This window comes from Rhinopithecus roxellana, chromosome 12 (assembly GCF_007565055.1).
Source record: "Rhinopithecus roxellana isolate Shanxi Qingling chromosome 12, ASM756505v1, whole genome shotgun sequence".
NCBI classification, from domain to species: Eukaryota; Metazoa; Chordata; class Mammalia; order Primates; family Cercopithecidae; genus Rhinopithecus; species Rhinopithecus roxellana.
In genome coordinates, this window is record NC_044560.1 from 119,213,397 (window position 1) to 119,228,035 (window position 14,639).

The 14,639-nt window shown below is 41.1% G+C and overlaps 1 protein-coding gene across 1 annotated transcript in view; it reads left to right on the forward strand.

The window, feature by feature from the left end:
• NLRP8 (NLR family pyrin domain containing 8) overlaps positions 1–14,639 on the forward strand; it is a 48,550-nt gene that overhangs the window by 21,041 nt on the left and 12,870 nt on the right. The window contains exons 6-8 of the mRNA XM_030942359.1: positions 2,647–2,799; positions 7,024–7,194; positions 9,175–9,345. Of these exons, the coding sequence (XP_030798219.1) occupies positions 2,647–2,799; positions 7,024–7,194; positions 9,175–9,345 (495 nt within the window). The remainder of the gene's footprint in view (positions 1–2,646; positions 2,800–7,023; positions 7,195–9,174; positions 9,346–14,639) is intronic.

The following is a 14,639-nucleotide window of genomic DNA, read 5'->3' on the forward strand; positions in this document are numbered from 1 at the left end:
GCTGAGGCGGGTGCATCACCTGAAGTTGAGAGTTTGAGACCAGCCTGGGCAACACGGCGAAACCCCATCTCTACTAAAAATACAAAAATTAGCCGGGTGTGGTGGTGCGCACCTGTAATCCTAGCTACTCAGGAGGCCAAAACAGGAGAATTGCTTGAATCCGGGAGGCAGAGGTTGCAGTGAGCCAAGATTGCTCCATTGCACTCCAGCCTGGGTGACAGAGCAAAAACTCCATCTCAAAAAAAAAAAATAAAATAGGCCGGGCACAGTGGCTCATGCCTGTAATCCCAGCACTTTGGGAGGTCGAGGTGGGTGGATCACCTGAGGTCAGGAGTTTGAGACTAGCCTGACCAACATGGTGAAACCCTGCCTCTACTAAAAATACAGAATTGGCCAGTTGTGGTAGCACACACCTGCAATCCCAGCTACTGAGGAGGCTGAGGCAGGAGAATCGCTTGAATCCAGGAAGTGGAGGATGTGGTGAGCCGAGATCGTGCCATTGCACTCCAGCCTGGGCAACAAGAGCAGAACTCTGTCTCAAAAAAAAAAATCATAAATAAAATAAAATAATGTTTTATTTAAAAACATTCTTAGTTGATAATGCTGTAGAAAACCAAGTGGCACTCCAGAGGAGGCCCACGAGCCACCGCTTGCCAGCTCCCGACCACTGCCCTGGGGCTGCTGCCCAGTCTACCGTACCCATTTGGTGGAAACAGGATGTCATGGGGCACTGCTCTGCACCTCCTCCCAGCTCCTCACTCAGTGACCTCCCACAGTGAGTTGAAAAGCAGCCATGGCAGAGGCATTTACACCACAGGCACTGGCAAACACTGCACCTCAGGACTCCCTTCTCTAGAACAGCAGTGGTTAAACATGTACTGCCATGCCCCTACTCAGACTCTACTTTTTTGTTTTGTTTATATTCATAGTTTTTAGGGTACAGGTGGTTTTTGGTTACATGGATAAGTTCTTTAGTGGTGATTTCTAAGAATTTAGTACACTTGTTACCCGAGTAGTGTACTCTGTCCCCCTTGGGTAGTCTTTTATCCCTCACCTCCTTCCAACCTTCACCCCAACCCCAATCTCCTGAGTCTATTATATCATTCTTATGCCTTTGCATCATCATAGCTTAGCTCCCACCTGTAAATGAGAACATACAATGTTTGGTTTTCCATCCCTGAGTTACTTAGAATAATGGCCTCCAGCTCCATCCCAGTTGCTGCAAAAGACATCATTTCATTCCTTTGTCATGACTGAGTAGTATTCCGTGGTGTGTATATACCACATTTTCCTTATCCACTCTTTGGTACTCAAGTGGGTTCCATATCTTTGCAATTGTGAATTGTGTTGCTATAAACATGCATGTGAAAGTGTCTTTTTCACATAAAGACTTCTTTTCCTTTGTGTAGTTGCCCAAAGATCGAATGGTAGCTCCACTTTTAGTTCAGACCCCACTTTCCAGCCTTTCCATGTGTGAACCTTCTCTCAACAGAATTTGTATGACCTCTTGTTTTGTATTCATCTGCCAGCGTTGCTCCTTTACATCCAACAGAGCTGAATGTAGCTTGGATAATCTCTGCATTTCATTACCTTTCTTGCACAGAACAGAAAGCTCAGGTGGCTGGAACCTGGAGGGTGGTAAGCACAATGCTTCACTGAATGTCTTTGTATAAACAGCCCACCTTGCGGCCGAAATCCTGCCTGAGAAGACAGTGGCCGTGAGACTCAGGAAAAATTCCCTGACGTCACTGAATTTAAGTTCTTCACCTTGATGATGACTGGCAAATAAATGCACAAAGTATGAGACAGGAGAAGTAAGCATTGAGGTCTACTGCACAGCAGGGTGACTCTAACTAATAATAATATGATACTTCAAAGTTGCTGGCCGGGCGCGGTGGCTCAAGCCTGTAATCCCAGCACTTTGGAAGGCTGAGATGGGTGGATCACGAGGTCAGGAGATCGAGACCATCCTGGCTAACACGGTGAAACCCCGTCTCTACTAAAAAATACAAAAAAAAAAAAAAAAAAAAAACTAGCCGGGCGAGGTGGCGGGCGCCTGTAGTCCCAGCTACTGGGGAGGCTGAGGCAGGAGAATGGTGTAAACCCGGGAGGTGGAGCTTGCAGTGAGCCGAGATCGCGCCACTGCACTCCAGCCTGGGTGACAGAGCGAGACTCCGTCTCAAAAACAAAAAACAAAAAAAAGTTGCTAAAGGAGTAGATTTTTAACATTCTCACTGTCAAAAAAATTAAGTTGGTGAGATGATGGATATGTTAATTAGCTTGATTGACTCTTTCTATAATGTACACATAAATGAAAATATTACATTGGGCCCCATAAATATACACCATGATCATTTTCCAGCCAACTTGTTTTGAAATTTGTGTTTCAAGGAGCTGAATGGAGAGAGTTAGAGCTCAGTCGTTACTGTGTTCCAGTTGATGACAACCCCAAGAGTGGGTTGTTTTCTGCTGATGACGTGGTAGGAAGTTCCTGAGCTTGGTGCAGGTGCGCTGGCTGGAAAGTTGGGAATAATCCCCTGAGTCTCTGCTGTGAAGACCAAGATGTGAGACAGTAGGATCCAGGAGGCTCTATGGGTACCATTTTCCCTAGAGCCACGGCTCAGTATTTGTGTCTGGCTTCTACAGGTTGGAAGACTGCTTGGCCACCCCTAGAATTTGGATGGATCTTGGCAGTAATCTTCAAGTTAACAGACATCTAAAGACTCTCATACTAACAAAAATCTCCCTGGAGAACTGTGGGGCGTATTACCCGTCCATGGCCCAGATGGAGAGGCTGTCGTAAGTCTTTCTGGTGGCTGTGGTTGTGGTGGTGGTGGTGGTGGTGGTTTGGTAGATTTAGTGCTTCTGTGAGAAAAGCAGTCATAGGGAAGGTACATGTGTAGGAGCAAAAGTAAGTCTTGTGATCGATGTAATTATATAGATAGGTCAATAAGGGTCCAGCCAAGAATGAAAGAGAAATAACGTATCTACATAAAAGTATGGATTTATACCTAATATGCTGTAATATATCAAGCATAATGAGTCCTATGTATCCATCATCCCGTTTATGAAATAGAAGTCATCAGTTCTGTTTTGCCCTGTCCTCACTGGTTTTATTAACCCTGCCCCCGACCCCACTATGATTACATATTTAATCAGGCTGATCAGGCTCCTTAATTTATGTATAGTATTAATATTACTACCCATGTATCCTTAAACAGGCATCACATCATTTTGCGTTGCTTTGAATTTTACATAAAAGGGCCAAGTGTGGTGACTCATGCCTGTAATCCCAACACTTTGGGAGGCCGAGGCGGGGGGATCACCTGAGGTCAGGAGTTTGAGACCAGCCTGGCCAACATGGTGGAACCCCGTCTCTACTAAAAATACAAAAATTAGCCAGGCGTGGTGGGGTGCACCTGTAATCCCAGCTACTCAGGAGGCTGAAGTAGGAGAATCGCTTGAACCCAGTAGGCAGATGTTGCAGTGAGCTGGTATCTCACCACTGTACTTCAGGCTGAATGACAGAGTGAGACTCTGTTTCAAAAAAAAGGAAAAAAAAAAAGGATTTTGCATAAAAGCATCACCTGTGATGTGTTTTTTTTCCTGATCTATATCTTAGTGTTCATCTGTTGAGTTGCTTCTATGCTAATTCCTCTTCACTACAGAATGATATTGATATGAATATCCAAGACGTTATTCATTCTACTCACAGTTGAGGTTTGAGCTGCTTCCAATTGTGTGTGTGTGTGTTAGACACACACACACACACACACACACACATTGTGATGAACATTCTAAGAACAGAATTGCTGGGCCATGGTGAGTATTCATCTTCAGTTTTTCTGAGTTTGTTCCCAGCGTGTACCAATTGGCCAGAGCAATGGGTATGAAAGTGCCCCTAACTCCAAATTCTTCTCCAAGTCTTGTTATTATCAGTGTTTTTGTTACTGTTGTTGACAATCTGTTGGGCAGGAAATGGTACCTTACGGTTTTAATTTGCATTTCCTTGATTACTAGTGACTATTTTTTTATCATCTGACTGTTCATCTTAGTTTCTCTAATTTGCATGTCTTCCCATGTATTTAATGTGTCTTTCCTTTATTATAACTTTGGAAATTATGTCTCTTCTCAGGCCATCTCCATGTCTGCTATTTGTTCTTTGATTATTGGTGGTCTCTTTCTCTTCCCTCTTAATCCCATATATTTATTTTCTATGTTTTAATTTTTTTATTTTTTTGAGACAGAATCTTGTTCTGTTGCCCAGGCTGGAGTGCAGTGGCGTGATCTCAGCTCACTGCAAGCTCTGCCTCCTGGGTTCAAGTGATTGTCCTGCCTCAGCCTCCTGAGTAGCTGGGTAGCTGGGATTACAGGTGCCTGCCACCATGCCCAGCTACTTTTTGTATTTTTAGTAGACATGGGGTTTTGCCATGTTGGCCAGACTGGTCTTGAACTCCTGTCCTCAGGTGATCCACCTGCCTTGGCCTCCCAAAGTGCTGGGATTACAGATGTGAGCCACCGCACCTAGTCTTTTTTTTTTTTCAGGTTTTAATTTTCATTTCAATAAGTTTTGGGGGAACAGGTGGTGTTTGGTTACATAAGCTTTTTAGTGGTGATTTCTGGGATTTTGGTGTACCCAACACCCGAGCAGTGTACACTGTACCCAATGTATAGTCTTTTGTCCCTTGCCACCCCCCACCATTTCCCCCAAGTCCCCAAAGTCCTGTGTATCATTCCTATGCCTTTGTGTACTCATAGCTTAGCTCCCACATATGAGTGAGAACATACTATGTTTGGTTTCCATTCCTGAGTTACTTCACTTAGAAAAATAGTCTCCCACCAGGTGCAGTAGCTCACGCCTGTAATCCCAGCACTTTGGGAGGCCGAGGTGGCGAATCACAAGGTCAGAAGATTGAGACCATGGTGAAACCCCGTCTCTACTAAAAATACAAAAAATTAGCCAGGTACAGCACCTGTAGTCCCAGCTACTTGGGAGGCTGAGGCAGGAGACTGGCGTGAAACCAGGAGGTGGAGCTTGCAGTGAGCTGAGATCGCACCACTGCACTCCAGCCTGGGCAACAGAGCAAGACTCTGTCTCAAAAGAAAAAAAAGAAAACTAGTCTCCAATTCACCCAGGTTACTGCAAATGCCATTATTTTGTTCCTTTTTTATGGCTGAGTAGTATTCCATGGTGTGTGTGTGTGTGTGTGTGTGTGTATCACATTTTCTTTATCCACTCGTTGATTTATGGGCATTTGGGCTGGTTCCATATTTTTACAATTGCAAATTGTGCTGATATAAACATGTGTGTGCAAGTATCTTTTTCATATAATGACTTCTTTTCCTCAGGGTAGATACCCAGTAGTGGGATTGCTGCATCAAATGGTAGTTCTACTTTTAGTTCTTTAAGGAATCTCCACACTGTTTTCCATGGTGGCTGTACCAGTTTACATTTCCATCAACAGTGTAAAAGTGTTACCTTTTCACCAACACCTATTTTTTTTAATTGTTTTATTATAGCTGTTCTTGCAGGAGTGAGGTGGTATCTCCTTTAGGTTTTGATTTGCATTTCCCTGATACTTAGTCATGTCAAGCATTTTTCCATTTGCTTTTTGGACATTTGCATATCTTCTTTTAGGAATTGTCTATATATGTCCTTAGCCCACTTTCTGATGGGATTTTTTTTTTCTTGCTGATATGTTCTTTGTAGATTCTGAATATGAGTCCTTTGTTAGATGTATAGATTGTGAAGATTTTCTCCCACTCTGTGGTGTTGCAGGAAGTCAGGGACCCCGAACGGAGGGACCTGATGCAGCCATGACAGAAGAACATAAATTGTGAAGATTTCATGGACATTTATCACTTCCCCAATCAATATTCTTATAATTTCCTATACCTGTCTTTACTTTAATCTCTTAATCCTGTCATCTTTGTAAGCTGAGGATGTATGTCACTTCAGGATCTGTGATGATTGCATTAACTGCACAAATTGTTTGTAAAGCATGTGTGTTTGAACAATATGAAATCTGGGCACCTTAAGAACAGGATAACAGAAATTTTCAGGGAACAAGGGAGATAACCTTAAAGTCTCGCTGCCTGTGGGCCAGGCAGGATGGAGCCATATTTCTCTTATTACTGAAAATGGGTAAGAGAAATATCTTTGAATTCTTTCCCTGGTAAGGAATATTAATAATTAACAGCCCTGGGAAAGGAATGCATTCCCAGGGAGGTGGGAAGGGGGGCCTCTAAAATGGCCAGTCTGGGGGTGTCTGCCTTATGCAGTTGCAGATAAGGGATGAAACACACCCTGGCCTCCTGCAGCGCTCACCAGGTTTGCTAGGATTAGGAAATTCCAGCCTAGTGAATTCTAGTCAGACTGATTCTCTGCTCTTGAACCCTGTTGAGATGTTTATCAATGACAATGTGTGCACAGTAGGACATGGAAGTTCATTAGTAATTCTAGTTTCACCCTGACCTTGTGATCTTTTGTTGCCCTTGAAGCATGTGATCTATGTGACCCACACCCTATTCGTACACTCCCTCCCCTTTGAAAATTGCTAATAAAAACTTGCTGGTTTTACAGCTCAGGGAGCATCACGGAACCTGCTGACATGTGATGTCTCCCCTGGTCACCCAGCTTTAAAATTTCTCTCTTTTGTACTCTTTCCCTTTATTTCTCAGACCAGCTGACACTTAGCAAAAATAGAAAAGAACCTACGTTGAAATATCAGGGACTGGTTTCCCCTGATCCTGTGGGCTGTCTGTTAACTCTGCTGATTATTTCTTTTGCTGTGCAGAAGCCTTTTAGTCTAATGATTTTATTGATCCCCGATTTCTTCACCCCACCATTCCCATATCAAAGTTGCTGTCCTTTCCTTTAAAGCTTGGAAGTCCTAAGTGGTGATGACAGAGGTATGAGGATGCTTCTGCATTCAGAGGGAGAGCCCCGACTGAGATGATCACCCTTCTGTGTGAGACCAAGACCCTTCTCCATTTAGTCATCCATGTGCTTCTCTCCCATAGGATAGAGAACTGCAACATTACACAACTTTCTTGTGAAAGCCTTGCCTTCTGTGTCGGGGAGAGTAAGACGCTGACCCACCTGAGCTTGGCGGAAAATGCCTTGAAAGATGAAGGGGCCAAGCATATTTGGAATGCCCTGTCATACCTGAGATGTCCTCTGCAGAGGCTGGTGTAAGTCCCAGAATGTTTTCTTCTTGGAACTCCCTGGAGCAGAACAGGGTGATGAAGAGAATCTGTTATATGTTCATTTATGTCACATATTTATTAGGTGCCTACTGCATGTTAGGCATGGTGCTGGTACTGAGGGGAAAAGCGTAATAGAGAGGAGGGTTATTATTTCTGATTCAGAGGCAAATGATCTAGAGGCAGAGTTCTCAAACTGTGTACCAAGATACCCAGGAGTGAACTCAGAGAGACGGCAGGGTATTTTAAATTTAAGGAATATTGACATCTATCTGTTCATCACTGTAAGAACGACTACCTCAAGGTGTAAGAATTGAAGAAAGAGGAAAGAAATGCAAAAAGTGGCTTGACAATTAAGGACAGGTTTATTTTAGAGAAAACAAACCTAAGAGGGGCTTCTGGCCGAGTTAGGTTAGAGCTACACTCTCTTATAGACTAAGAGTTTTTAAGGATTCAGAGTGGGAGAGTTTATCAGAGACTTGGACTGCTTCTGTGACTCTTGGTTGTGCTTATCTGGGAGGGAAAGTTGTGTGTCTGTTCCCATACATCTTCCTGCAGCTGCAGGTATATCCACTGAGTCTGCTTTTAGCTTCCCTGTCTTAGTGCACCTGAAGGGATAGGAATGTGCTATTAAGGCCTGCTGTTTTACTGGGGCTCATGGTATGAGGGTGGAGTTTGGCAGTTACATGAGAGACTTCCCCCCCCAACCTCCCTCTGTGCCCAAGCTGTCTTATCTGTGTTTTACTGTCTGCTCTTTCTAGCCACTTGTAATTAGGAGATAAGTGATTTCCTTGAAATGCATGAGGCTACAAAGGGAGCTGGAACTTAAAGTGGCAGTGTCTGTCCAAGATGACGATGTTCCTGCTCTGTCACAAGGCAGTTCATTTTCATAGCTTGAAATCAGCCATGGCAGAAGTGTTTGCACCATGGAAACTGGCAGTCACTACACACTAGGGCTTTTGTTTGTTTGCTCTAGAGAGCTGGTTTACTAGGACATCACTGAACCATAACCTATTGAATCTGCCTCTTTATTTCTTGTCTCACATGAGAATAAAAGCTGCTAAAAGGCAGGGGCCCTAATTCCTGCCTTTAATTCCCATCCTCTAGTTCAACACCCAAAGCGTAGTAAACCTCAGCAAACGATTGTGAGAGGCATGAGGTGGTGCAAAATAGCCCCGAAACATCGATACTTTTAGCTTCCCGAAAAGAAGCAGGGAAGGGTGCCACTGCTTTGGAAAGCAGCTGTGGCGGTTCCTCAAAAGGTGAAACACAGACTTAATCTGTGAGCCATCAGTCCCACTTGTAGGTATATCCACAAAAGAAATAAAAACCCACCTCCACATGAAAACCTGCACACAGTTCACAGCAGCATTATTCATAATACTCATAATACCCAAGACCTGGAAACAACCTGTGTCTGTGCCCTGATGAAGACATAAAGAAAGTGTGGTATATTCACATGATGGAATGTTATTTGTTAAATGAAATACTGATTCATGTTACAACATGGACAAATCTTCAAAATATTGTGGTAGATGAAAGAAGCTAAATGCAAAAGGTCACATATTGTATGATTCCATTTAAATAACTTGCCAAAAATAGGCAAATCTAGAAAAAGAAAGCAAATTAGTGGTGTTAGGGTACGAGTAGGTTGAGGGAAGAAGGGAGAAGTGGCTTCTAAAGTGTCCAGGGCTTTCCTTGAGGGGCGACAAAAATATTCTAAACTGAATTTACAAAAATATTCTAAAATTGTGGTGATGATCATACAACTTTATACATAGACTGAAAACCAATGTTTGGTACACTTTAAGTGGGTGAATTGTGTGGTATATTAATTGCATCTTGGTTATGCCGTTATGCAAAAACAGAAAACACACAACAAACAAATAAAAACAGAACCCAAAAACAAAGAAGTAAAACCTAAGGGTGTTTTCATTTTTTTTTTTTTTAACCTGTGTTTCTTTGCAGGCTGAGAAAGTGTGACTTGACCCTTAATTGCTGTCAGAATATGATCTCTGCGCTCTGTAAAAATAAAACCCTGAAAAGTCTTGACCTGAGTTTTAATAGCCTGAAGGATGATGGAGTGATCCTGCTGTGTGAGGCCCTGAAGAACCCTGACTGTACATTACAGATCCTGGAGTAAGTGGCCCCTCATCTCCTCCTATGAGATCAGCAGAAATTGTGTATAAGCATCTCTCAGGATGGAATATATAACAGGAAAGTGCTGTCTTTTTAAATTTCTGGATCATTCCCTCCATTGAATTGGAGAACTGGGAAGCTTCTGAGCAGTGGTTCTCAAAGTGTGGATCAGCAGCAGTTTCGCCTGGGCAGGACAAATACAAATTTTGGGGCCCCACTTCGGACCTAGGAAATCAGAAACTCTGAGGGTGGGATGCAGCAATCTGTGTTAATAATTGTTTTAGAAAATATTCTTCTAGTTGAATAAAAGATAACAGAGTTTGTCAGTTTTAGACTGATACCTGATATGACTGGTCTTCTGAAATTGAATTTTATACTTAGGAGATATATATACACACATATGTATATAAAGATACAGATATACACATATACATATATAAAGATATGCATATGCACATATACGTACCTACGTAAAGATACGCATATACACATATACAGTACCTACATATATAAAGATATGCATATACACATATACGTATATATGTATATAAAGATACATGTATGCATATCTATACACATATATATGTACAGACACATAGATACTTATTTTATAGATATTTATATGTATATACTTATTTTATATATTATATATAAGTATATGTATCTATAAATATATTAAAATACATATAAAATATGTAAATACACAGTATGTTATATATTATACACTTTTTTATTCTTTTTTATTATTATGCTTTAAGTTCTAGGGTACATGTGCACAACATTCAGGTTTGTTACATATGTATACAAGTGCCATGTTGGTGTGCTGCACCTATTAGCTCGTCATTTACATTAGGTATATCTCCTAATGCTATCCCTCCCCCCTACCCCTACCCCACAATAGGCCCTGGTGTGTGATGTTCCCCACCCTGTGTCCAAGTGTTCTCATTGTTCAATTCCCACCTGTGAGTAAGAACATGCAGTGTTTGGTTTTCTGTCCTTGCAGTAGTTTGCTCAGAATGATGGTTTCCAGCTTCATCCATGTCCCTAAAAAGGACAAGAACTCATCCTTTTATATGGCTGCATAGTATCCCATGGTGTATATGTGCCACATTTTCTTAATCCAGTCTATCATTGATGGACATTTGAGTTGGTTCCAAGTCTTAGCTATTGTGAATAGTGCCACAATAAACATATGTGTGCATGTGTCTTTATAGCAGCATGATTTATAATCCTTTGGGTATATGCCCAGTAATGGGATGGCTGGGTCAAATGGTATTTCTAGTTCTAGATCCTTGAGGAATTGACACACTGTCTACCACAATGGTTGAACTAGTTTACAGCCCCACCAACAGTGTAAAAGCATTCCTATTTCTCCACATCCTCTCCAGCACCTGTTGTTTCCTGACTTGTTTAAGTGATTGCACCATTCTAACTGGTGTGAGATGGTATGTCATTGTGGTTTTGATTTGCATTCTCTGATGGCCAGTGATGATGAGCATTTTTTCATGTGTCTGTTGGTTGCATAAATGTCTTCTTTTGAGAAGTGTCTGTTCATGTCCGTTGCCCACTTTTTGATGGGGTGGTTTGATTTTTTCTTGTAAATTTGTTTAAGTTCTTTGTAGATTCTGGATATTAGCCCTTTGTCAGATGGGTAGATTGTAAAAATTTTCTCCCATTCTGTAGGTTGCCTGTTCACTCTGATGGTAGTTTCTTTTGCTGTGCAGAAGCTCTTTAGTTTAATTAGATCCCATTTGTCAATTTTGGCTTTTGTTACCATTGCTTTTGGTGTTTTAGACATGAAGTCCTTGCCCATGCCTATGTCCTGAATGGTACTTGCCTAGGTTTTCTTCTAGGGTTTTTATGGTTTAGGTCTAACATGTAAGTCTTTAATCCATCTTGAATTAATTTGTGTATAAAGTGTAAGGAAGAGATCCAGTTTCAGCTTTCTACTTATGGCTAGCCAATTTTCCCAGCACCATTTATTAAAGAGGGAATCCTTTCCCCATTTCTTGTTTTTGTCAGGTTTGTCAAAGATCAGATGGCTGTAGATGTGTGGTCTTATTTCTGAGGACTCTGTTCTGTTCCATTGGTCTATATCTCCGTTTTGGGATCAGTACCATGCTGTTTTGGTTACTGTAGCCTCGTATAGTTTGAAGTCAGGTAACATGATACCTCCAGCTTTGTTCTTTTGGCTTAAGATTGTCTTGGCAATGCAGGCTCTTTTTTGGTTCCCTATGAACTTTAAAGTAGTTTTTTCCAATTCTGTGAAGAAAGTCATTGGTAGCTTGGTGGGGATGGCATTGAATCTATAAATTACCTTGGGCAGTATGGCCATTTTCATGATACTGATTTTTCCTATCCATGAGCATGGAATGTTCTTCCATTTGTTTGTGTCCTCTTTTATTTCGCTGAGCAGTGGTTTGTAGTTCTCCTTGAAGAGGTCCTTCACATCCCTTGTAAGTTGGATTCCTAGGTATTTTATTCTCTTTGAAGCAATTGTGAATGGGAGTTCATTGATGATTTGGCTCTCTGTTTGTGTGTTATTGGTGTATAAGAATGCTTGTGATTTTTGCACATTGATTTTGTATCCTGAGACTTTGCTGAAGTTGCTTATCAGCATAAGGAGATTTGGGGCTGAGACAATGGGGTTTTCTAAATATACAATCATGTCATCTGCAAACAGGGACAATTTGACTTCCTCTTTTCCTACTTGAATACCCTTTATTTCTTTCTCCTGCCTGATTGCTCTGGCCAGAACTTGCAACACTATGTTGAATAGGAGTGGTGAGAGAGGGCATCCCTGTCTTGTGCCAGTTTTCAAAGGGAATGCTTCCAGTTTTTGCCCATTCAGTATGATATTGGCTGTGGGTTTGTCATAAATAGCTCTTATTATTTTGAGATACATCCCATCAATACCTAGTTTATTGAGAGTTTTTAGCATGAAGGGCTGTTGAATTTTGTTGAAAGTCTTTTCTCCATCTAGTGAAATAATCATGTGGTTTTTGTCTTTGGTTCTGTTTATATGCTGGATTACGTTTATTGATTTGAGTATGTTGAACCAGCCTTGCATCCCAGGGATGAGGTCAACTTGATTGTGGTGGATAAGCTTTTTGATGTGCTGCTGGATTTGGTTTGCCAGTATTTTATTGAGGATTTTTGCATCAATATTCATCAGATATATTGGTCTATAATTATCTTTTTTTTGTTGTGTCTCTGCCAGGCTTTGGTATCAGGATGCTGTTGGCCTCATAAAATGAATTAGGGAGGTAGAGAGAATTCCCTCTTTTTCTGTTGATTGGAATAGTTTCAGAAGGAATGGTACCAACTCCTCTTTGTACCTCTGGTAGAATTCGGCTGTGAATCCCTCTGGTCCTGGACTTCTTTTTGTTGGTAGGCTATTAATTATTGCCTCAATTTCAGAACCTGTTTTTGGTCTATTCAGGAATTCAACTTCTTCCTGGTTTAGTCTTGGAAGAGTGTATATGTCCAGGAATTTATCCATTTCTTCTAGATTTTCTAGTTTATTTGTGTAGAGGTGTTGATAGTATTCTCTGATGGTAGTTTGTATTTCTGTGGGGTCGGTGGTGATATCCCCTTTATTGTTTTTTATTGCGTCTATTTAATTCTTCTCTCTTTTCTTCTTTATTAGTCTTGCTAGCAGTCTATCAATTTTGTTGATCTTTTCCAAAAATCAGCTCCTGGATTCATTGATTTTTTTAAAGGGTTTTTTTTGTGTGTGTGTCTCTATCTCCTTCAGTTCTGCTCTGATCTTAGTTATTTCTTGCCTCCTGCTAGCTTTTGAATTTGTTTGCTCTTGCTTCCCTAGTTCTTTTAATTATGATTGTTAGGGTGTCAATTTTAGATCTTTCCTGCTTTCTCTTGTGGGCATTTAGTGCTACAAATTTCCCTCTACACACTGCTTTAAATGTGTCCCAGAGATTCTGGTATGCTGTGTCTTCATTCTCATTGGTTTCAAAGAACATCTTTATTTCTGCCTTCATTTTGTTATGTACCCAGTAGTCATTCAGGAGCAGGTTGTTCAGTTTCCATGTAGTTGAGCAGTTTTGAGTGAGTTTCTTAATACTGAGTTCTAGTTTGATTGCACTGTGGTCTGAGAGACAGTTTGTTATAATTTCTGTTCTTCCACATTTGCTGAGGAGTGCTTTACTTCCAACTATGTGGTCAATTTTGGAATAAGTGTGATGTGGTGCTGAAAAGAATGTATATTCTGTTGATTTGGGTTGGAGAGTTCTGTAGACGTCTATTAGATCCACTTGGTGCAGAGCTGAGTTTAATTCCTGGATATCCTTGTTAACTTTCTGTCTCGTTGATCTGTCTAATGTTGACAGTGGGGTGTTAAAATCTCCCATTATTATTTTGTGGAAGTCTAAGTCTCTTTGTAGGTCTCTAAGGACTTTCTTTATGAATCTGGGTGCTCCTGTATTGGGCGCATATATATTTAGGATAGTTAGCTCTTCTTGTTGAATTGTTCCCTTTACCATTATGTAAGGGCCTTCTTTGTCTCTTTTGATCTTTGTTGGTTTAAAGTCTGTTCTATCAGAGACTAGGATTGCAATTCCTGCCCTTTTTGTTTTCCATTTGCTTGGTTGATCTTCCTCCATCCCTTTATTTTGAGCCTATGTGTGTCTCTGCACATGAGACAGGTCTCCTGAATACAGTACACTGATGAGTCTTGATTCTTTATCCAGTTTGCCAGTCTGTGTCTTTTAATTGGAGCATTTAGCCCATTTACATTTAAAGTTAATATTGTTATGTGTGAATTTGATCCTGTCATTATGATATTAGCTGGTTATTTTGCTCATTAGTTGATGCAGTTTCTTCCTAGCATGGATGGTCTTTACAATTTGGCATGTTTTTGCAAGTGGCTGGTACTGGTTGTTCCTTTCCATGTTTAGGTACTTCCTTCAGGAGCTCTTGTAAGGCAGGCCTAGTGGTGACAAAATCTCTCAGCATTTGTTCGTCTGTAAAGGATTTTATTTCTCCTTCACTTATCAAGCTTAGTTTGGCTGGATATGAAATTCTGGATTGAAAATTCTTTTCTTTAAGAATGTTGAATATTGGCCCCCACTCTCTTCTGGCTTGTAGAGTTTCTGCCGAGAGATCCGCTGTTAGTCTGATGGGATTCCCTTTACAGGTAACCCGACCTTTTTCTCTGGCTGCCCTTAACATTTTCTCCTTCATTTCAACTTTGGTGAATCTGACAATTATGTGTCTTGGAGTTGCTCTTCTCGAGGAGTATCTTTGTGGCGTTCTCTCTATTTCCTGAATTTGAA